Source organism: Phyllopteryx taeniolatus, chromosome 18 (genome assembly GCF_024500385.1).
Source record: "Phyllopteryx taeniolatus isolate TA_2022b chromosome 18, UOR_Ptae_1.2, whole genome shotgun sequence".
Classification (NCBI taxonomy): Eukaryota; Metazoa; Chordata; class Actinopteri; order Syngnathiformes; family Syngnathidae; genus Phyllopteryx; species Phyllopteryx taeniolatus.
The window spans coordinates 7,583,536-7,608,655 of NC_084519.1; the positions used below are offsets into that span (position 1 = coordinate 7,583,536).

Below are 25,120 nucleotides of genomic sequence, written 5' to 3' on the forward strand. Positions count from 1 at the left end.
GATAGGTGTCAAATACTGTGTCTACCTTCAAGCTTGTTTTGTACAGTTGGTAGCATTCAAGACCCATTTTCTGTAATGTCTGACTCCAAGTCTGTGCCTCTTCCAGGTCCGAAAAGATGCCGCTACAATATGTTCCCAAGTTGGAAAAGTCAGGTGTCAAGATATAACAGTTTTCAGGGTAGCACCCCAGCCACCAAACCAATGCAACCATAAAGACACAATGATCCACTTTTTGGGTGTAAGAAACCAGAGATTTGATTCCAATATAGTTTCAATATCTTGATGTAGCCTATTGTAATGTAAAGTAGGCAGCACGTTGGTCTACTGGCAAATTTATTTCCAGGCTTTTAAGTGATTTTACAGGATATGTGTATTTGTTTTACTCTGCTGTCTGCTGTCAAGACCCCATCATCTTCACGCTCTGCTCGCCATGCATACCACCACCCGCACTCTGCATTCAAGCAGTTTTATCGACCTCTTCGTTCACAATGTCCGCACTACTTTTGGTTAATGTCCTGCCCCAAATAACTTGAACACTCTACAAGAAATAATAAAATGCACCTCAGTCATCCCGATGCAGTATTATACTTCACAGTCTCCACTTTGCTGCAACTGTCCATTTCCTTGCTGCCCTTAGTCTCCTCTCCGATAAACGGTGTCTCCTTAGCGTGGCAAACAGCCACATGCAGAGAGTAAATACAGGAGACAGACCCACATTCTCCTCTACTGTGGTCGTTTGCTAGCATGTCTCCTCACAGAATTGAAGTTGAAAACCGACCATCTTAAACCTTCTTCTTTTTGAATTGCTAATATATTTTATCCATCCGTTTTCCGTACCCCTTATCCTCACTAGGGTTTTGTATTTTGTACAATTTTGTATTATTATTTGAATTATTAAGTTTCAAAGGAGTTACAGTAGGCTAATATTCATCTTACAGTGTTCTTTTGTGGCGCTCTTAAAGGCTGAGAGGATTATAACAAATGGTCTTTAAATAATCCACAAATTTAGGTTGAGTATCATGTAATATACTTTGTATTCATCTACAGGCCTTTTGGACAAACTGGAGACTATTGTTTTTCACTAATATCAAAGTGAACAACCCCCCTATTTTTATGGTGGGCACATGTTTCAACCAGGTTATTGTACATTAATTTTTATTTTTGTATGTGTTATCTATCCCTTTTGAAAACAAAACAAAACAAAACAGAGGTTATAAATGTCATTAACATCTGAAAAAGCTTCTCTTTTAACATTTAGTCTACCAGTGGTAATGACTATGGTTGAATGCTACAGCCGTCGACCCAGCATGACACAATAAATCTATTCCTTATCTCCTTTTTTCCCTTTTTAATGGCAGCAATGGCTATTGTTCGGCCATGCATGCGTGGATGCACAGTGTGATAGGATAACGGCACAGAGCAGGAGCGGGATGTGATGTAGGTTCTTTGTAGTCATAGGAAGGGATTGTGGGAAGCGCTGAGAGGTGGGGGGCCGGGAGACGGGGGGGGGGTTATGGCTTGTTCAGGTTGAGGCTTGCGCTACGTATGCTTCACCAAGGAGACACAAGCAACGGTAACAATAACAAATTGAAAAACAGATGTGCTTGTGCAATAGATTTGTGGTTACGCGTCGACATTGATTATTTTTTTTTTTTTGAAAGCCTGAGAAGAATCAATAGCATCAATTAACAGTTCACTTGCAGGAGCAATCTGTACGATTTGACTTGTATTGTTTCGAATACAACCGCTCCACTAATGACACAGCATACAGTAACACCTGAAATGTCATGTTGTTGTTTTTATCTGTATTTGCATAATGTACAACAGCATTCTTTTAAATTCACAGACATTTTAAGTACAAATGATGACAACAGCTACTACTGTACATGATGTATTAAACAGCAATATCAAATGCGGGGTCAGTACACATTGTTAGAATAACACGTTTTAGAAAATGGTGAATTATTTACTATCAAAATGTATTCTTAAGCGACAGTGCCTCTATTATGGTAATGGAATTTTTACACTTTTTTTATTGGATTGATTGGCTGAGCAGTCTTATTTTTCACAGCATAAATATTTCATATCAACGTCACATGAGCAGTGTCACTTTCAACATATGGTGAAAAAAATGTAAACAGGTTTGGTGTGGCCCAAAGAAAGCAGGCATTCTGCATAGACCCAGTTATAGATCCAGTGTGGAACATCAAAGTCCACCAGTCTCACACACTACTCACAGAACGTTAGGCATATTAGCATGAAAGTTCACGACGAACTTAAAATGCACTATAACCTTTACTGGTGAACTTAATTTGACCTTCTCTAACCTTTTGCATGCACATGTCCGACTGCTCAATGTCTCAGCACTTTTTGCAGACCTTTTTTTGGTCGGAGCTGAACGACATACAATAAGTCACGATAGATGTTTGATCCACGAATGCCTTTCTGTGATTCTTCCAGTGTCGGTGTAGCTTGGCTGCAACCTGCTGATGAAGCTCAGTGGCCACTTCCATTTGAGATCATCTTGTTTGAAGCCTCATCTTGGTCTCATGATGTCAAAATATGAACACCATGATGAAGAGGACTGTTTAAATAACAATTGTAATTGAACCAGGAATTATATTGGTCTATACATGGACAACACCTGCAGTGACTTTTTCCGTTCAGCTCCTTGTTAAAGACAAACAAGCACTAAAACGTTGGACTGTTGCAGTCAAACGTTTACAGAAGGTCAAATTACAGTAAGTTCCCATGAGAAGGTTATAGTGCATTTCAGGTTCATCTTGAAATGTCACCTGAAAGCTGAATATCCCCAACTTTTTGTGGGCACTTTAGTTCATGGGTCCACATCAGAGATGGTGCTGACCTTGTTGTTCCTGCTTATTCGCCGTTCGGGCCGTGGCTTGGGCAGCTTGGTCTGGATCAGCTCCTCAGGTGTGTTGCCCAATGGCGGCAGCAGCCTCTTCTTGCTGTTCCGCGTCTCTGGTAACCACTGAGGAGGCAGCTCAAAGGGTCCGAACCCAAACTGCGTGGGGTCTTCTGTTTCTGTAAGCGTAGCCGGGGCCACCTGGGACGATGAAGTGTAAGCACACGTGTAGACCGGAGATGAGTGCGCTGCCATCATCGTAGGCGTGCCTTCCTTTGTGACCCCGCCTTCATGTCTCTGCAACAGATCATTTTGAGTAATGACATGCGCCCGGAGGCCTCTTAGACGTGAACCGTTCTTGTGGTCCTCTTTTGGCCCCTCTAATCCGTGAGGGGGGATCTCATTTGTTAGATCGTCCTCTTCTTCCTCAGAGGGTCGGAAAATGTGCTGCTGGCCGATGTTGAACATCTCCAGAAGTTGGCTTCCAGAGCGACCTGCTGTTTCCAGTCCCATTGATTCTCCTATCACAACCTCCGCGCCCAGAGAGGCCAGAGCCCCCGTGTTGACCATGTTCCGCCGGCTGTAGCGTCTGTGGATTCTGGACAGCAGTTCCAGGCAACTGTGGCGCGCCGAGTGATTAACAGTCAAGAATAAAAGTGGGTTAGTGAGCAGGGACACCTTAGGGAGCCATAAAGCTGTAAGGTACAGAGATGCAGGGAGATCTTTGGGGTCCAACAAAAGGATCCGATATACCACCAAAGCACCATAGGGGGCGCTGCAGGCAGAAAAAGCCAGCACGATGGCCAGGAGACTGGCGTGCAGCTCTGCCTCTCGTCGAGACACGTACGGGATGGAGATGCTGTTCTGCGGTGTCCGTAAGGCCGCGATGATCACTTTCTTCTTCTGGCTGGCACTGAGCGCTCTGCGGATTAGCAGCATGAAGAAGAAGACCAGCGCCAGAGGGAGGATGACTGTGGTGATGTTGTAGATCGACACATACAGCGTGTGCCCCAGGGAGCGGGCGTGGTCTTCTGAGCAGGATGACGTCGCGTACACATCAGTGACGTTGGTAACGGCAAACACAGGAAGACTCACCACCACCGCGTGGACCCAAATGTAGATGACCAGATCCCTAGACCTTGCATCTGAGATCTTCCTCTCGAGTGGGTATAGCACCGAATAGTATCTAGAGACACAATGGACATTGAATTGAGCATCAAACAAACAAATTACAGGAATACAATTACAATGATGCAGCCTCTCTTAAATTCAGCGCTACTTGACCTGAGTTTGAAGTCTTTGGCCACCAAACGCGAACCTTAATTTACTCATACAGTATATCAAAATATTTTGCAACACTGAAATGAATTACATTGCCGTTAAGCTGTTCCAGCCCCCGAAAAAACACCAATAATTTTATTACGTTTTGTATTGTAAAATATAAATATAAAACATCATAAAAGAGAATGTAAAAAATCATAAATGAATGAAGTGTAATGGGGATTATGCGCTTCTGCTATTCCAGTTGTCTTGCCACATTGTAGGTTTCGTAACAGAAGCTTTTAAAAGTAGAAATGATTCATTTTTAGATGACATGAGCAAGAAGCCCACTTCAAAATAGCAAGGAATATTTATCTGTGAATCATTTTCACATAATCTTTGAATCTATGTCTTGTAGATATCCAAAATAACACAGCACACAGTCACGCAATTAGAGGTGAACTTCACTATTACTTCCACACAATTCGAATTTTCCGTACAGTGCTTCAGAATTAAAGGTCCCCTTCCATCATTTTTTTATTGTATTTTATTTTTATAATCGTTAATGTTCTTTTATTGAGTTTGCAAGGTAATTTGGGTTTCAAATGCGCAAATGTCGATTGACTCTCTGGTATTTGAAACTGTTCACAATTCCTTCCACCTTGCCTAAAGCCCAGTTTCAGCTGAAGAAAAACAGCCCCAAAGCATGATTCTTCACTTTAGCCGGGGTGTTCTTTTGGTGATCAGCAGTGTTGTGCATCAAACATACCTTTTGGATTTGTGGTAAAAAAAAATATAATAATAATAATGATCAAATAAATGTACTTTGGTTTCAAACTGTTGCGAAAACACACATGAAAACCTCCAAACACATGTGGGAAAAAGTGTTATAGTCTGATGAAACCCAGTTTGAACTTTTTTGTCAAAATTCCAAAATGGATGTTTGGCATAAACACATCACCAAAAGAACATCATTACTGCAGTGAAGCATGGTGATGGCATCATCATGCTTTGGGGCTGTTTCACTTCAGCTGACACTGGAGCCTTAGTCAATATGAAGAGAATTATGAACTATTCAAAACTCCGGTCAGTGTTAACACAAAATCGTCAGGCTTCTGCTATAAAGCAAATTAAATGGAAAGAAAAGCCTACTAGAACATCAGAAATTTATTTGTGGTTAATAAGAGTCATTTTAAAACAAAAGGGGGTGCGCAGAATTTTTGCACTAAACTATGCATATACTATTTTTTTATTTATTTCTTATCCCCTTTATCAAAGCGAGACAATTATAAAATAAATAATTGCAGACTTTTTAAAAATGATCCAGCATACATATTCATCACTTTGAAAGCGAACATTTTGGGTGATTTTTGTACATTAATGCCTGTGAAGTCCTTTCAGGCCACTTCATCCACACACATACACATCAAGCAATGTTCACCTTTAGCAACACAAAGTGCAAATACAGAATGAAACTTTGTCGTTTGTCATTTGAAAGCACCATTGTTTGAGCGTTACGTACTTCAGCCGACTCGATCAGCCAATTAAGACTGTAAGGCATTGCTAGAATGCGTTTAAACCGTTCACTTTTTTAAAGTCTACCTTCAAATTGAGCGAATTGCGTGGGAGCTACCCGGCAGCCCTTTTCAAATACCATTTATTGTGTGGTTATGACTCCAGAACTGAGGGTGGAAAGTGATTACTTTTGTAACAATTGCTCAAAAGCTGTATTTTAGGCATCCATTTGTTTTCTATAGCGCTTGTCCTGAAAAGGTTTGCTGGCGAGCTGGAGCCTGTACCAGCTGTTTTTGGGCGAGAGGCGGGGTACAACCTGGACTGGTCGTCTGCCAATCACAGGGCACATTTACTGCAGACAAATAACCATTCACACTCATATTCGCAGCTAAAGACAATTTAGAGTCTCCAATTAACCTAACATGCATGGGGAAGAACATGCAATATCCACACAGGATGGTCAAACACCCAACGGTAGAACTGTGAGGCGGATGTGCTAACCACTGGTCCCACCGTGCCACACTGTATTTTATATAACACACTTCCGACCTGAACTGACCTGTCAAGTGCAATGACGCTGAAATTGAGCACGGTGACCGAGCAGAAGAGTTTGTGGAGGAACTTGATTGCCTTGCAGAGCAGCAGCGTGTGAAGCCACCAACAGCAGTGAGGGCTGGAGCCCAGCGCCACGTCGAAGGGAACGCACACCAATCCGGCGCAGATACCCGTGCAAGCCAGGTTTTTGATGAAGCGATTGGTCACGGATTTGAAGACGTTTGTGGAGCAGGTGCACCACAACACGGTGGCATTCCCTGTGGGCAGCAGAATGCAGAGCTTTGAAGTCAGACCATAACATTACCAGTGTCCAAACATGCCGGGTGGAAGATCAATGAAATTAGCTGCTTGCTTTTTAGATTATTTTTAGGACATTTGTGTGGGGAATTACAGTTATTTTTGTATGGGCATATGTCTTAAATCCTAATAAATTCAGAACTCCACTTCAGAAGCTGCAAGTCTAATGTCATTATGACGGTCCTTATTCAAATTCCTGCAATCATCTTTTAGAATAAAACATTGAATTAAAACATGTTAGAAACTTTGTCAAGTCATTTAAGGCTGTGTACCACAATATGGAGTGACACCGCAGTGATAATTGTTGCTAAATGGGTTTAAAATTGTGAAAGTCCTTCCGGGCCTCTAGTTGATTAGAGAGGGACAAATATAATTATACGAATATTGTTAGCGGTATGCTCATGCTCACAGAGCACGCAGGATGATCTCACATAAGACATTGCATGTTGACATGTTCTGTTCACTGTCACTGTCACTAAAGGGAAAAATAAATGAAATGTAATAGAAGGTTGTGAAAGATCGCCATTTAACCTGTTTTATCAAGAATGTTGCAGCACATCCGGTGAGATTTCCTGTTTGTCTTTCTGTCCTTGTGCTGGTTTTTCGTGACACACAGCGTTAGCCGGCAGCATATTGCCATACTGCCGGGAAAGCAACTACTGTAAATGATGCTCAGCACTCTGCATTCTGAGGGGCTGACTCATATGGAATGATTTCATGGACCAGTATTACATAAATTGTGTTTTTTCAACAATGTTCAACATTATGACCTTTTCAACTTACTGAGGAATTATAATATGGAGCTGCCTTGCACTTTAACACCTGTGCAGCAGCTCCGCTGTGATGTCAAACACTCGCAGTTGTTGCCAGTTATGGCCACAATGTTTTACATTTCACACAGTAAGCATATATAAATTAAATTCTAATATGGCCAGCTGCTGTGCATTAACCAACCATTGAGATTCCTTTTGCTTTTTAATTTAGCTTTTTGATGCAATCTAACTTTTTCAAAATGTTCAACTATTTCATTTATGGATTATAATAACGATATACTGTACATGTAGCTATCGCTATGTATGTGTAGATACTGTATGTATATGAATGAATGGTTGTGTAGAAAAGTAGCGGTTTACATATCTGCCTCAGTACAAAAGTTTGAGTTTCAAATCCCAGATTCCCATGTGGAGTGGATAAAATTGTCCATAGGTGTGAACGTAAACGTAAATGGTTGTTTGTCTTTATGTGCCCGGCAACTGAATGGCAACCAGTCCAGGATGCGCCTCTCGCCAGTCAGCTGGGATAGCAACCCTAATGAGATAAGCGCTATTCAAATATTGTGTCTAAACATAGCAGCCTGAGTCAACGCTATCAAAACTGTGAAACATCATTACGAAGCTTCACACCTTTTTTTTAAATGCATTCCTGTAAATGAGAGGCTTTTTCACCAAGGGTGGGGGTCACAGTTAGTAGATGTAATGTTACTTGCATTTTCTTTATCCTATCTGGACTTGTATGGACATTTTCTGTTCTGGAAAGGCATCCTTGCTGGAGTTTGGTGTGGAAGAACTCAGAAGCCACCTATACAATTTGGTAGTTTATGCAGTTGTTTGTCAGTTTTTGGCATCCCAATGACTGTATTTCATCATGGCAACCTATTCAGGCTCTTGAAGCATCAGAAAGATAAGACATGAAAACAAATCTCGCAATTACGCCTGTTGTGCGCCGTCAAGAGAGAGGACATTATATGGTCTTCATTTCTGCCCTGCACGAGCATATGCACCCTCATGAGCAGCGGGATTATGTTTTTCAATTCAACAATTCAGTGTTTCTCAAATGATCGCTGATTAAAAAAACACACGCAGTTTAGGTTTGTTGTGCAGTTTAAGTTTATTGTATTGTGTCCGTATTTTCCATTGGACCGTATTAAATACTGTACGATGCCATTATTTCTGCAACTCTTGTAAGAGTTTATTGGTATACTTTTAAAACTAAATCATTAGACCCTATTTCGTATTTGTTTTAAAAACATTGGGCATTTTTTATTAGTCATTCACAAATTATACATATTTGATACTGTACCATATGTAATATTCATTATCCATAAATTGAATGATTCATTTGACAAAAGCTAAGCTGCAAGAACAATTAACCATTTATCCATTTTCTATAGCGCTAGCTGAGCCTATTTCAGATATATTTGGGTGAGAGGCAAGGTACACCCTGGACTGGTCCGCCAGTCAGTCACAGTGCATATATAGACAAACAACCATCTGCACTCACATCCACACCTATGGAAAATTGAGTCTTCAATTTACCAAACATGCATGTTTTGAGAAGGTGGGAGAAATCCAGAGTACAACAAAAATCCACACAAGCACGGGAAGAAAACAAATAGTGAGATTCAAACCCTGAACCTCAAAACTGTGAGGCAGAGATGCTAACCACAAGTCGAGTGTTTTCCAATGTGGCTGTGTTATAACGCTTTAAGGAACAGAAGAAGTGCGGCAACACATGTCGACAGACAATATAACAATATTCACCGGCATATATTCATTATCCTTCGCAAACAATGACTAATATTACTGCAGCTTACTGAGTTACTTACTGTAGTTGAGTGAAATCTTTTTTCTGTATGACTGTCGTTCGGTCCACACCAGAAAGAGCCGCGAAGAATTAAGCAGAATTCTTTAGTTCTTTACATACAATTTAATTATATTAGTAGTATATGTTTTTATAAAGAACAATATTATAGAGTGTTTTTTTTTCCTTATTAAAAATACATGAATAGCCTTTCAATTTTTCTCAATTTACTTAGTATGATATCTGGGCCTCTTTAGTTGAACTCACTGCTATTGTTCTGATGTATGATGGCAACAGGTGGATGCTCAGGTTAATACCATCTGCCATCCAGTGGAAGAGTATTTAATTGTTCTGCCTGTTACAATACGTTGCTAGCATACTGTATAAGATGAACAGCGTAAAAGATTCAATATTTGCAAACACATCATTTTCAAACCAAGTAAACTGGTTGAGAATCACCGTGATACACATGCAGTGTTTAAATATCCAACATCCATCCATCCATTTTCGATAGCACTCATTCTCTTTGGGTTGCGGGTGAGCTGAAGCCTATCCTACCCTGGACTGGTCGCCAGCCAATCGCAGTGTGGTATAGGTAATCAAATCAACTGTTATTTATTTCAAGAAAGGAAACCTGGTCAGCAATGCCCCCCAAAATTTGGCTAATCGAATTTAAGTTCATTGATTTACAAACAAAAAACATTGTATTTTTTAAATGACTACTACTTATTGCAAGATTGGTTAATTGACACTAATAATCCGATTCGATTGCAATAGTAAATGACTGCAATCATGGTTGACGTGTCAATATTGTATTTCTTACATTATGAGTAATTCCTATTTACCCACCCCCACATTTACTTGACCTGTGGACTTACCGAGTAGTGACCCTATGAGGATGAGAACCTGCACGGCGGTGGTGAAGTCGCGGTAGGCTTGCTCCCGCATCAGCCGGTCCCGGCCGTCCGGCGCGGTCCCCTCGGCGGGCGGACGGCCGCTCCAGCGGGTCGGCGGGCTGGAGGAGTTGAGGACACTCAGCCAGATATGGGCAGCTGTTATATTGGCTGCGCCGTCCCCGACCATTGCAGCCCAGCTCCCACTATCCATATCGTAGTCTGCTTCTGTGTTGTTTGTCAGTATTGTGGTTTTTTTTTTGTATGTTTTTTTGGTTTGTTTGTTTTTTTTTTTCCTTATGAGTGCTGGTGGCTCTTAAACATTGTAGGTCGCAGCGAGTGGAGACGATGGCCAAGCATGCACCGGATCGAAAGCGCGTATCCGTACGCGTTCATGACTGAATTGAAATATGAGAACGCCATCGGAATGCATAAGACAAAAAGCAGTCATGTACATCCCAGCGCACAGGGGTGCGCGGCTGGATCCGACGCGTCCATTTCGTGGATGCAGCTGGCGTCTCTCTGTCTCTCTCTCGCCGTGGCTGTGAGACTCCTGCTGCACCGTGAGAGGTCGCCCATTGGTCGACTGGGCTGGTGTGGAGAGTCCACGAATGATGAATATTTCACAAGGTGAACACGCGCGACTGCGAGAATGGGCAGGAGTGGCTGGGGGGGGGGGGGGGGGGCGGGGTTGGTTGCTCACGCTCCTCGTGCTCCTCCTCTTCTTATGGCACCAACTGTGCTCCTTCACTCAGCCGCCTCATGAATGATAAGCAGCCACATCGCTTGGTTGCAGCATTGATGAATGGGTGTCGTAGAGTAAGTCAAATATCCTTTTACAACAATCAAAATACCAAATATATTTATTAATAGCACTGCCGCCTTCAAAACAGAAGGTCACGCTGCTTTAAAACAAAAAAATCATTAAAATCCACTGAGGAAAAAAGATACATGCAAGTTCTGAAAGCCACTTGTTGGAATTAACTTTGACTGAACTTTGTTCAGTTTATTTTTCATGGGAAAACCTCACTCTTGGCATCCATTTTCTATACAGTCCAGTGCTTCCCAAACCTTTTTTAAGCCATGGGACATATTTTACATAAAAAATATATATATATCAGCAAACAGAAATGTTACAAAAAGTATACAGTACTGAAATAATGATGAGGTCATCTCGATTCACTCAGAGGGAAATCGGAGCGTGTTTAATTGTGGTAATACAATACACAAGTTACTTGTATTTTCTGTCATCTAGTGGAAGAACATTTCATTTTTCTGCCTGACATTAAATCTGCTGGTATAGGTAGATGAACAAAGATACATTATTTGTGGTAAATAAATAATAAATTAAGCGGAAGTTTACAATTTCCCCTAAAAAAAAAAACACTTTGTTGTATTTGTTAAAATGATCATATAATTATCTGGCATAGTCATATTATCTAATTTGAAGAAATAAACCACCGCACCGAGGAAAAGCAACCAATCAGAGACAGAAGGCGTTTGATCATTTATCGTGCACTTGCGGCACACCCGTCGCAGCCTCGCTCTGACTAGAAAAGTCCCTTATTCGTAACGGAGTGTTACTATAACACTAAAGGTTATCGATTTGAAGTTTAATTTTTGGGCCCGGGGGCAGATAACAATACATGTTATCAACTGTATATATTTGACGTCCGCTGGGCTAAATTTGAATTAGGTTAGTGTTGTTAGTGTTTGGTTAAGGTTTTGGCTTGACTTGGGGACTGCTGAAAGAAAATACTGTTACCTCGTTCAGTTTGTCCTCTCACAGCAGTTTGTGACATTCCTCTTTGGTTTGCGCAAATGACAGAAATAGGGCACACGCACGCATACGCACACATTGTCTGAGGTGGCTAAGGCCAAAGATCTAATCCTACACCGATGGCACTGCCAGTGATTTGGGGGCATCGTGAAAAGAAAATAACTGAGCCCCATCAATTCAAAGTCACAAATTTTAAATATTATTTTCGAAGGGCCCATGGCTGACAGTGTCCCGATCCTCACTTTTCTCCCCAGTATGGTGCCCCCGGGCTACCACAGTATGAATTCTCAAATGGAAGCTTTTGAAATTGCAACTTGCAGTAATACTTATGATCCTCACTTCAAGGATGTCCCGAGGTTGAGACAGGAATCCAGAAAGAAAATCCACACAAACAGAATGCATTTACTGGACAGTTGAATACACAGTATGAACACTGTAAAATGTTACCAGGCTTTCACAATATTTTATGATATTTCACAGTAAAATACTGCATTGAGTATTTTAATGTGAAAGGACTGTTTTATTCTAGCGGCACGGTGGTCGACTGGTTAGAGCGTCTGTCTCACAGTTCTGAGGACCAGGGTTCAATCCCCAATCGCAGGGCACATATAAACAAACAACCATTCGCACTCACATTCACACCTACGGGCAATTTAGAGTCTTCAATTAACCTACGACGCTTGTTTTTGGAATGTGGGAGAAAACCCACCCAGGCACGGGGAGAAAATGCAAACTCCACACAGGCGGGGATTGAACCCCGGACCTCATAACTGTGAGGCAGATGCTCTAACCAGTCATCCGCCTTACGTGTGAATATTCTCCTCCATTCAGGTCAATGTATTGTCAAGGCATTAAATCGATCAGAAGTGGACTATTCAGGTTGTCTTAGAAGATGTTTCACCTGTCATCTGAGCAGGCTTCATTGGTTCATGCTCATAGGCTTGATGAGATGTCTTCAAAAACAACCAAAAAGTCCAGTTGTGCTCGGTTTTCTGAAATGTTAAACCAGACCATTGATGTATCAGGATTAATCTGTCAATTACCACTCTAGACCTAAACATAAAAGATAAAGGACTAATATGTTGAAATGATCATGTACAAGCCTATCAATACCAAAGCATATACTGGAAAGGAAATAGCTTCTAACCATCACCAACTAAACCCTCCACCCATTTTCTTAACCGCTTATCTTGATTATGGTCGCAATCAAGTTGGAGCCAAACCCAGTTGATTTTGGCCAGGAAGCCATCTACACCCTGGACTGGTCGCCAATTACACCAATTTACCAACTATCATATTTAACAACTAACAAAACATTTATTACAGAAGATGAAGCAACACTTGCAGGCTGTTCAAGTTATGAGAAATGATACCAGGTTCATATGAACAGAAATTGTACAGTCAAGAATAAACTGGAAAATAGGCTACTGATAATCAGTCTGCAACACCTGCAAAATTGCTAATAAGCGCTCATGACGCTCAAGTGTCTCTTGAAAAACTCTTGGACTTGCTCCCAAAGGTCCAGCTGAGCCTCTGAGTGGGCCTTTGTCTGCCCACCAAACACCACAGCCCTTCCCAATGCAGCGTGGAAAGAAGACAGACAAAATAGCATGTGTGGAACTTCCAACAGGTGACCCGCTTTTGGATAAGAAACCACCTGAAAGGATTCCTTACCATGACTTTTCAACCTTTCAGGGGCTTGCTTAGCAAAAACAGTGCTGTTCCAGTTGTGGTCATCTTCTGAAACAGCAAAAAGGAACTGGCAGTTGGCACTATTGGAATTAAAGATGCCCTATTTTTTTTCAGGGTTGGATCCGGCGTGACATCAATTATATCAATAAGCCCAGATTCTAACATTCGAATATTCTCCAAGAAATGTTGGAGTGCAGGAATAACAATGTTTTTTGCAAAGGAAACACAGTATTTGCATTGCAGCCATTAATGCAGACAGTTGCTTTGATGCATGAAAGAAAAGATGACATTGACAAGGCCAAAGTATCACTATGGGACATTGAGAGGATTCCTAACCTCTAACCTGCAAAAAAGAGAAATAGTAATATCTATCATTACAATTATATTTCAAATAAACTAAATATCTTGTAAATGGAGACATGTGTGTCATACATTACACTATGTACAATGTGCATTGGGTGATTCTTGAAGTGTTGCCCCCTCCAGTGGTATGCAAAAGAATAACATAATTTTGGAAAATTATGCAAATAAAGTGCATCCAAATTATGAAATACATGACAAATGGAAATACCTAACTAACCAATGACAAGAAAATTAAGGGAGATGCAAATTAAGTCGAGACTTTTAAAAAGCACTTCTGGGTGGGCAGTGCGTAGCATTTAAATGCAGACACAGTAGCATAACGTATAGTGACGGGCTTTGGCAACAAGAGATGGAGGTGACTGAACTAAACCATGAAGAGCTTGACAAAACTATCATCGTGGCTTTAGTCTGTGAAAAAAAAATGTGTGGATCAGGAAGAGAGTGATTTAAAGCATTAAAACCGAAGAGGATGAGACTCCAAATGAGCGCAGGTGCTGACAGTGGCTGCTTGGGTAGTGACGGTGAAGCCCCTGCTAGCAACAGCAAATGGCACAACCCAGTAAGGAAATATGTCTCAAACTACATCAAATTGGGTTTTATTTGGGGCAGGAGAGAGGAAGGTGCCATGCCGATATGTGTGGCGGCTGTAAAGTTATTAACAATGTCTGCATGAAGTCATAGCATCTCAAATGCCTTCTTGCAAGAAAACACACAGCACTTTTTTAGAAAAAGATGATGAATTGAAGCAGTCATGTTCCGCCATTCAGTTTTATACACCTATAACCAAACCACAGGAAGAATCATTTTTATTTTCCTATATTTTAGTACAGTGTTAATGTTCAAACTGTGCATAATGTTACAGTGGCAGATTTTTTTCATCTTGTAAAGTAATTTTTGTTTACTTTTCATGTACAGAATATAAAATGTTCAAGTACAGTTTTGTTGTATTTAACTTTTAAAAACAATACATTTGCATTGAATCTTTAGGAAGTCTTTGTATTTAAAGACCTGTTTCTTTATTTAACTTTAATGTGCAATATATTTTAAATGAATAATGATTAATGATAATAATAATATTTATTTTCCTATATTTCAGTGCAAGGCTTTTGTTGTTTTGTTTTGCTCGGGATAGGTCATGTATCAAATCTACCAGGATGTGGAAGGGCTGTGTGGCTTAAAAAGTTGGGCAATTTAGTAGGATTTTGAACATTTTTAAATTAAAATAAATCTAAAAAAAACTAGTTTTGTAAAAGTATGTTGGCATAGGAAACACAGATTCTGGAATTCTATTAAAAAACAACACTTTTTTCGCATTATCCATTTTTGGTGGAGGTCTACATTCTACTTGTATTTTCATGCATTTTCTAACCTTGGGATGTTCTTGCAGATACTTCACAGCCTCTTCAAAATATTCCAAATCCAAGCGTTTGGGATTTTTGGATAAATCTTGGTAGCCATAGTAGGCTAGTGCCAGCACAGCAAAACCTTTGTTTGCCAAGAGGCTGGCTCTCTGCTCACCAAGTCCTCCACCGAAAGTACATAAATCCACAATTCTAGGGAATGGACCATCTCCTGCAAATAAAATGTGAACATTAAATCAAAGAAAGTTAACCTGGAAGGAATACAGACTTATTACTGTCACGGAAACAACATGAACAAACAAACCTGGTGGTATGAAGAGGGCTCCTCACACACTTCCCTCTTGCACGGAAATTCTCCTCATGGCCTCCATCATGTAGTATCTCTCATTGTTTTCACAGGCTAACAGCTCTCCAGTACCTCCATCGTGGACTGATATCTCCACTAGAGTTGGGCTCAGCACATTCTTCTTCACAAGATTTTTTGTGCGGAGGTCTCTGGCACCATGGACCACCATAAACCCATAAGCTCCACTCCAGTGTAACGTCCTCTCAGAGAGGGAGCGCTACTCACATCTACCAGGCCTTTTTCATCAGCTTGCTAGAGGGCGAAAGCTTTAAAACCCACCCATTTGTCATCAACCATCCTCGACCTCAATTCCACCGGTTTGTGTGGAGCGAGACCCTCGACTTTAACTTGAACTAGTTTGTCAAAGTGACAGCGGACACTGGGGAGAATTTTTAGGCGGATCTGAGAGGATGTCATTTCAGTTCTTGGGAATCACACAAATGGTCTGAACGTTACTTTTACTGGCACTCCCACAGCGTCTGTTAAAGCGATCAACAACATATGTGGTTGTTAAATCTGATGATGCCATATGTTCTTTTTAGTGTTCTGGTGAGTGAAAAAAACATTTTATGATCACTCCAATATATGTTGTACTGTAACTGAGAATTTTATGTATTATTTGACTTACATCTTGCTTAAACCTAGTAATGACTTGACATTTGGCTTTAAATTTAGAACTCAACTTGCTTCATTTTCACCACAGTGACTTGGGACTTCCATGAAACTCTCACATTGTGACACCCACCTCTGCAAATGTAAACGACAAATGAAGGCGGGTGCCAAATAAAGTCTCGCCTAGGGTGACCCACCTAGACACTGCCATAGACAGGCATATAAAATAAAAACTGCCTTAATGAGGCGAAATTAACCAAGTTTCATCTTTACATGCACGCCCAAGAGACCACACTAGCCACTCACAAGAAATTACAGAACTAAAACATCGGTCCGCAAAACCCATGTTGATGGATGAATGAATTGTATTTACCCAGGAATTAGGGTTATAATATGTTTATTTTATGATTCCAAACCATTCCTCTTGTGCTGTGGCTCAACATTTACAGTAGATAACCTTTATCAGATTTGACAGTAGTCACAGACTTTCCCAAAAAGTTTTTTTTTTTCTTCCAGAAACGTGGGAATGAATTGAAATTTATAAAACAGTGAAATTTATCTTACCTGGCCATGAGCTCAATCACCTCTGCAAAGGAGGGAAAAAAAGACTTCCAATCCATGCGTGCAGGATGAAACTTTGTGTAACTCCTGCAGAAGCGACGCTGTTATGTCATTGCTTGTTAATTTGTGCGGGAGGGAAAAAAACAAGTTTGTGAAGTTACTTGGGACATGTTTATTAAAATATTCTAGCGAGATTTAAATGGTATTTTTATGTATGAAGATGGATTGCATGCAGACTAATGCGTACCTCATAGAGCTTCATGGTTCCTGTTTTCGCTTAAATATGTCATCTTTTTATGGCAAACCACTTGGTGACTATGACATTAGCAGCTGATTTAAGTTTCTGTTTTGCACTTACTGTGAATGTATGTCATGAATAGACAGCTAGATTTGTCGTAATGTTTTACTTTTTACTATGTCAATCTGCCTGATGTCAAGACAATATATAAAAGCCATATAATGTGTATTAAAGTAGTATATTAAACATAGTATATTAAAGTACAGTATATTATTAAGCAGCAAACAAAGCTGCAAACAGCTATGAGGACGTGTCTTGCATCATCTGTTCAGTTTAGCTCGCTGTCTAGCTCATACAAAGCACAAATGTCTTACTGAGGACGGTACAGTGTCAACTGTCAAAATAAATGCTGTGGAAAAAAACAAAGCCATTGGTGGCCTGACGTCTGCACATTGAAACTCATACAAAGCCACAAAAGTGAAAGACAAATTTACACTGTTCATAAAGCCAATCGAAAAACGCACTACAAAAGCCTTGTAAAAACATTAAACCTCCTTTAACATAAATTCAAATCATACCTGCAAACCTCCGCAGAATTGATACTTTGACATGTTTGGTCGTGCTAATAAAGAGAAAACGGCTTTTCTGAGGAAGCAGCTGCCCATAATTATCTGGGATGATCAATTCCTCCCAAGTGCCTCAGGGTGGTTTCTGAAATATGTAACCCTGTATATGCCTGAGATGTCATTTTGCTCTAGTCTAGATACAATAAGTGATTGTCAAAGTGTGGCGTCGTGTATGGGGTACTCAGTTTATAATGTGTGATGACAGTAAAACCTGTCATGTTGAAACTGTTTGCGCCGAAGTTGTGTGTTTTATGTTTTTGGATTGATGTGACACCTCAGTGATTATCCACTGTAAAAGCTTGAAGGACCCTGAAAAAGCATGCAAATTGTCAGTTCGCGGAACTTAAAGTGGAACCACCAAGACCGCAATCTGTTCTGGCTTTAATTTGTTTGCTGTATTCCTGAAATTCTTTTCCCCACAGAAAATAATGAGACTTTCATTAATAAATTCCAGAGTCAAACTATCACCCACATGAAACAATTAGTAACTAGATAGGCAATGTTTTAAATGACGTTTTCATTTTGAAATCCTAAATTAACCACTGTGACAAACACAAAAAGACTGCCATTTTTATTTTCCCACTCTGTATTCTGTTGTATTATTATAATTGTCAACCTACAATATTGTACTGTATTGTAAACATCCTGGACAGGAGTGTATAAAACAACCAATCGCGTAGCTAAATTATAAGAGATGCTGCCGATGAAACCTATTATTATTTGGACCAAATTTTATTAATTGAATTACAAATAATCACAATTTTTCATTCCTCTCTGTTTGTCTTAGCTGTCTGAAAGAAGTTAAGAAACTATGTTGAGGCCAATGTTTGTTATTAATAACCCTAAATGTGAAATGACTACGTTTATAGCCTATAATGCAACGGTGATTTTTGCTCAGGCAACCGGGAGAATAAAAGGGATTTAGGGGAGTCCATGGACTGTTTCTGTTTTTTTACAATTTTAGATTACAGAAATTGCACTTTATATTAAACTGCTGGTCTGTTTACATTTGCCCCAGTGATATTATAAGGTTTCCACTGCTCAGTAAAACATCTGTTTGTGTATTAGCCTCAGGGAAAATAAACATCAGTCCCTCCATTTTCTATTGCTCGTGTCCTCGCGGGTGGGCTGGAACCTCCACGTGGCGGTTAAATTTAAAGCGCCCATGCGACATGATTATGACATATTTATGGTTTGATGTAATCGTCTTTATCTTGCATGTGCACGTTTATCTTAATTGTGACAGCAAATAATCAAGTCCAAACTTGATAATTCGAGTAACAGACATGTTTACAGCCAACACAACGCAAATCATAACCCCAACTACTTATCTCAACTATTTTAAGGCATGAATCAAGTCCTCACTCGCAGGCTCTTTTGGCACAAGTGTTTCTTACTGTTTTATACTTGATGTTCTTAGGCGTGCACAAAGGGGTGGAGATTTACCGTACTTTATGAATCTAAGTTCAAGTCAGAGCATATTACTCCAATTCTAAAGTTTTTACACTGGCTCCCAGTCAGCTTTAGAATAGATTTTAAAGTTCTGCTACTGGTCTATAAATCAGTAAATGGTTTAGGTCCTGAATACATGAAAGAAATGCTAATGGTATATAAATCCAGTAGGGCTCTGAGATCAACAGACTCAGGTCAAATAGTGGAGCACAGAGTCCAAAGCAAACATGGTGAAGCAGTATTTAGCTATTATGCTGCACACAAATGGAATAAGTTGCCAACAGAAGTGACGTCAGCCCCAAGTGCGCATGTTTTTAAGTCCAGGTTAAAAACTCTTCTTTTTTTCTCATGCTTTTTAGAGCATTTCCACTTTTAAATGATAGTTATTGCATTGCACGCTGTTTGAATTGTACTTTTATTTTTTTCCTCTTTGTTTTAAATGTTTAAAAGCAGTTTTTTTTCCTTTTTTAAATGCTTTTAATCATGTAAAGCACATTGAGTTACTTTGTGTATGAAATGCACTATATAAATAAATTGGCTTTGCTTTGCTTTAAATGATCTTATCTTATTCCTGCTACAGATTATTTGCAACCACTTTGCAATCTGATTCGCTAACACTGAAGAACAGGCATGATTGTAAAGCTGTAAAACCGTTTTAGTGTTGTTGTGAGATAAATAAGACTGGAGATTTTACAGCAATTTCACATGTATTTATGTTGTCTTTAAATGTGTTTTGTATATTATTCAATAGACAGCAATATCATTTTGGAGACATTCATTTGTAGTACTGTTAAGTGGAGTGTTTTGCCATCCAGTTAGACCTTCATAATTATTGAGACAGTTAACTAATAAAGTGTGTAAGTGTCCTTGTTGTATTGACCTAATTTTGTGTAAAATAGGTGAGTCTTGGAGGCTTGGCACACTTGATGCTTGCTAATAAGCGTGCTTGTTGTTCAAGTGTCTATTAAAGAACTCTTGGACTCGCTGCCAAAGGTCCAGCTGAGCCGCCGAGTGGGCCTTTGGCTCCCCACCGAACGCCACAGCTCTTCCCACTGCAGCGTGGAAAGAAGATGGACAAAATGGCATGTGAGGGACTTCCAAGAAGTGTCCAGCTTTTGGATAAGAAACCACCTGAAAGGATTCCTTGCCATGACTTTTCAAAATGTCAGCAGCTTGCTTGGCAAAAAAAACGCTGTTCCAGTTGCGGTCGTCTTCTGAAACAGCAAACAGGAAGTGGCAGGTGGCTCGCTCTATAGGAATCAAAGACGCTCGATTTTTGGTCAGAGTTGGATCCGGCGTGACGTCACGTATATCAATCAACCAAGATTTCCTGATTTTGATTTTCCATAAGACTGGTCGGAGTGCGGGCATAACTATGTCTTTGTAGTGTAATGGAATCACAGTATTTCCACTGCAGCCATTAATACAGACAGTTGCTGTGATTCCTGAGAAAAACGATGCCATCGACAAAGCCAAAGCACCACTATGGGACATTGATATGACGCCAATCCCAGGACCTTGAACCTGCAAAAAATGAGATACAGTATACTCTTCTGTATGATCACAATTACATCAATAAGCTATATTTCTACATACTCATCCACGAGATGGAGACATTTAAAACAGTTGACATTTTGATTGAAGTAATTTTGTCCATATTGCACTGATCATCATCCTTCAAGGGAAAATTCAACAGACTCTCTGCTGTATATTTGTGTAATGCACACCACATAGCTAACCAAATGACACACATGCAAGGAAAGCGTCAGAGTAAAGGGGCACATAAACAGTGCTGCATCTCTTAAGCTCAGTTGGGGTGGTGGAGGCAGGGCTCTCTAATGGACACTTCAGAAATCGGAAGCAGACATGCATCTCTTCAACATCTAGTTGCTTTTCTCTATTCGTCGCAGGACTTGAACCGTGACCCTCTCGTTTCAAAGTCCAAGTCCTTACACAGGTTCAGAATTTAAAAAGAAATTACAATTTACATCGTACTACTTCTCTTCTAATTTGAATTCACTAACCTCTGGAAGTTTCTGTAGAAAGTTCACAGCCTCTTCAAAATATTCCAAATCCAAGTTCTTGGGATTTTTGGGTAAGTCCTGGTAGCGATAATAGGCCAGTGCCAGCACAACAAAACCTTTGTTTGCCAAGAGGCTGGCTCGCTGCTCATTGAGCCCTCCACCTAAAATATATAAATCTAGAATTCCAGGGAATGGCCCCTTGCCTGAAAAAAAGAAAAGGAAAAAAAAGGACATCAGAATGGAAGGAATACTGAAGGACTAGTTGTTTTCGGTCAATATGCCATCAAATATTAGCATCCACTCTATTAGATGCCAACCAATAGATGCCTCCCTTTTTCCCCATTAAATCCCAGTGAATTCTATAATGATGAATAATGGGACATAGTACAATGCTGCCTGTGGACTCCCTGTAAACAAGAAACACAATTTACTCTCAAGCTGCATCTACACAGCAGGTCCAAGTGTCCAATTTCAGTGTTATTCCTATATCCAATTTTGTTACTATTTCCAGCTACATTGAAGTGACACGTGCAATATGGCTTTGTTTACATTCGTGGAACACGTTAAACAAGCCCCACACAAAGACTCCCAAATTGAACAGACATAGTACAAGTGTCAACACCCGGCAGCAACACAGAAGTAAACAATAATACATTAATTATACAAACATTAAATGTTGCATACCGTTTAGTTGGCCTGGGCTGACTCTTCCCGCATTGATTTAAACGTGCATAACTTCCACATTACCCCATTGGCAATTATTTTGTTTATTTTTACAATGGCAGTACCTCTAATGTAGCATTTTTATATCCCCATTGGCAATTGTTTTGTGTATTTTTACAATGGGCAGTAACTCTAATGTAGCATTTTTATATCTTCTCTAAATTTGTAGTTGTTTAGGTTTAGCGCAGGTGTATAATCATAGCCATTTGGTTTCTTTGATTATGTAAGCTCGCATTGATAGTGTAGATCCGATCTGTCCATCTACTGTGGATGTAAAATGTCTACACAACCGTCCGTGCCAAGTTTTTGTGATTTAACAAAAAAATGACACCAAGATACATTTCTACTTTTTCCACCATTAATGCAACCTACAACCTGTGCAACTCAACTGAAAAAAATATATATTTTCGAGAGGGGACGTAAAAAAAAACAACAATGGAGATAATGTGGTTACACAGGTGTGCACACCCTCTTATAACTGGGAATGTGGCTGTGTTCACAATTAACCAATCACACAAAGTGTCTCTGATTAACCCCAAATAAAGCTCAGATGTTCTTGTAGGCTCTTCCTGACACTATTTTAGCTTTCAAGCAGAATCCTGATAGTAAATATCCCCCACCCCACGTCCCCCGCACGCACACACGCAAAGTCGCAAGTCTTCAGACAAATCAAACAATGAAAACTGGGATGAGAACAAACACATACATTAATTCATGAAATGAATGACCAGTATTGTCATACAGCTGTATAGCATTTGCAAATTTGAATAGGCATAACTTCCCCAGACCCTATTGTGGCTGGTGCATCTAACATAAGTGATGGTGCAGAATGTTAAGCAGGGAAGCGTTAGTTCCACTTCCAACTGCAATTACTATTGAACAATAATGACATGCAAAATACTACTAAAAGGGAGCATGTTACACATTCAATTCCAATTGGAAGATAGAAATAACAATTCCCTGGCCAAACGAATAGCACCGTGTCAAGTGCCACCATTACACATGCATTTGTACAGTAGACACCTCCTTAAAAGAAACTCCTGCAGTTGAGTAATCAAATGTCCCTGCTCTTATTTGAGGAAATACAGAAAACAAACAAACCTGGTGGTACGAAGAGGACTCCTCGCACACGTCCCTCTCGCACAGGAATTCTCCTCATGCCCTCCATCATGTATTCTCTCTCATTGGTTTCACAGGCTAACACCTCTCCACTACCTCCATTGTGGACTGCTATCTCCACAAGAGTTGAGCTCAGCACATTCTTCTTCACAAGTTTTTTGTGCGGGGTGTCTGGCACCATGGACCACCATAAACCCATGGGCTCCACTCCAGTGTAACTTCCTCCCAGAGAGGGGTCACTACTCACATCTACCAAGCCTTTTTCATCAGCTTTGTAGAGGGCGGAAGCTTTGAAAACCACCCCTTTGTCATCAACCAACCTCGACCTCAATTCCACCGGTTTGTGGGGAGCGAGACCCTCGACTTTAACTTGAACCAGTTTGTCAAAGACACAGCGGACACTGGGGAGAATTTTCAGGCGGATCTGAGCCATTTCAGTTTCAAGGCAGATTCGTGACTCACACAAATGGTCTGAACGTTGCTTTCGTTGTCATTGCCACTTTGCCTGCGTTAGCAAAAGAGAAAAGGACAAAGAAAGGTTCACACACCTATTTCAAGGTCAAATTCATCGTCATTTCAAGCTTTTCCATCATTTACAGCTGAGGTACATTGTGCATTTTTTAAATTAGTTTGGAAAGAGTAGCGTTGAAACCACAAGGACGTAAACAAAATATGATGAAGAAGCTTAGTTGGTCCCCAAGAACTGTATTAATAAGATGAAATGGGAACATATCTGGATTGTGTTAAGCATGAGGAGCACAAGTAGCCAATGTGTGCACTGTGCAATTAAAAGTCATTTTAATACAGTCCATGCCTATGGAGACACGCATACAAAATTAAACTCTAAAGTTGATGCTGTGTTGCATCACAATAGTGAAATCTGCATCTTCTTGTAGAAATTCGTCAGGGCTTCAAAGGTGCCCCAATTGTTGCTGCAAGGTTATCACTTAATATTCCCTTTATAGTAATCGGATATCCTAATTAACAACATTAATGACAGGAGACATGCTGTGCGTTGTAACTTGTCTATGCAGTGAGGGTCTTTGTCAGCTGAATATACAACTTTGACAGAATTGAATTCAAATGTTATTTTAAAAGTAATCTGTAAATTATTTGATACAAAAGGTGTTACACAATGCTGGACGTCAGCGTGAATACACGAGCAATACATACTTCCCCAATGTATTCATGAATTAATGATAGCGATTAACGCCCCCCTTTGCTCAAAAGGGAACTGTTGACCCCGCTCAAGGGTATAAACAAAGACCCAGTGATGTTTAACTGGGTGAAAGGTTACACAGTTCACTACCGTTTTACCGAACAAGTACAAAAAGTCACAACTAGATGAATCGCAGTTTTGCGTTGTGCAGAAAGTCGAACAATGGAACGTGCACCTACATGGAAAACGCAAGTTAAAGCTTGATTATCGTTGTTTTTCTACGTTCGAGGGGGGAAAAATGCTTTAAGACTACATGGGACGCACATTGAATGACACGCAAACACGCACACACTCAACAAAAGGACAAAAACATACCTTTCAAAAATATAAAAATGTGTGGATAAGTAAATGGAAAGCAATGAGCTCAACCCTACTGGAAGGAACCACTTTACTGGAAAAAGCTGGTGGTGGTTTCTGAAACGCTACTTTTTCTTTCCTTGTTTAAATATTTGCAAGCGTTTACTCGATCTTTCGCAACACGACTGGAAGAAATGTCTGATTTTCGAACTACAGTATATTTGAATTTTAAGGGGGGGGCGGGGGGGTAAAGTTTTAGTATTTTGCCAAGATGGTCGTGGTCCTCACCCGGAAGTATGAAGCGGTCTCCATTTGTAGACGTTGCAGAAATGCTAATATTTTTCGAGCAGCCACTGGAGGACAGCATTGAACGCAATATCGAGCTCTGTCTCGCTCCAGCCATCATCTTTCGTTCTGGCCAAATGGAATATACATTAAAATAAGAACGTGTTGTGTTCAAAGTTAAACAAATTAATAAAAAATAAACACACAAGGGTACCAAACAAGTCATTGTAATTACCGTAAAAAGCACTTCAAGACATGTATCAAATAATGATTTACAAAGACTTCAATGCTATTATCAATCATGGGCAACTATATATTATTTGTGCTTATTTTTAGCTATGAAAAAGAACGGTCAAGACTGACGAACTAAAGAATGACCGAATTGCCATAACGTTAAATATGTCAGCCCTTTGTGTGTTTTACTGTCATTTTTGTCTCGCCACTTGACCGTGCGCT

At 40.1% G+C, this 25,120-nt stretch overlaps 2 protein-coding genes and 1 pseudogene across 6 annotated transcripts; all 3 read right to left on the reverse strand.

The window, feature by feature from the left end:
• Positions 1-1,606: 1,606 nt before the first annotated feature.
• gpr176 (G protein-coupled receptor 176) lies at positions 1,607-10,601 on the reverse strand. Its single transcript, XM_061754886.1, has 3 exons — positions 9,952-10,601; positions 6,201-6,453; positions 1,607-4,052 (listed from the first exon to the last, which is right to left on the reverse strand). Exons 1-3 carry the CDS (start codon positions 10,178-10,180, stop codon positions 2,837-2,839), a joined length of 1,698 nt encoding a protein of 565 aa, XP_061610870.1. The 5' UTR covers positions 10,181-10,601; the 3' UTR covers positions 1,607-2,836.
• A 1,527-nt stretch (positions 10,602-12,128) lies between these two features.
• Positions 12,129-15,925, reverse strand: LOC133468569 (acyl-coenzyme A thioesterase 1-like; annotated as a pseudogene).
• An 11-nt stretch (positions 15,926-15,936) lies between these two features.
• acot20 (acyl-CoA thioesterase 20) lies at positions 15,937-24,787 on the reverse strand. 5 transcript variants are annotated; one of them, XR_009785524.1, is made up of 5 exons: positions 24,398-24,607; positions 22,846-23,368; positions 21,022-21,224; positions 17,498-20,521; positions 15,937-16,768 (listed from the first exon to the last, which is right to left on the reverse strand). XR_009785524.1 is itself a non-coding variant. In XM_061754635.1 (4 exons), exons 2-4 carry the CDS (start codon positions 23,294-23,296, stop codon positions 19,931-19,933), a joined length of 1,245 nt encoding a protein of 414 aa, XP_061610619.1. In that variant the 5' UTR covers positions 23,297-23,368; positions 24,668-24,787; the 3' UTR covers positions 15,937-19,930. The 5 variants fall into 5 exon arrangements, 2 of the variants coding, with proteins under 2 accessions (XP_061610619.1, XP_061610620.1); XR_009785522.1 differs by having other exon boundaries at positions 15,937-16,796; XR_009785523.1 differs by having other exon boundaries at positions 15,937-16,796; positions 16,929-20,521.
• Between the last annotated feature and the right edge of the window lie 333 nt (positions 24,788-25,120).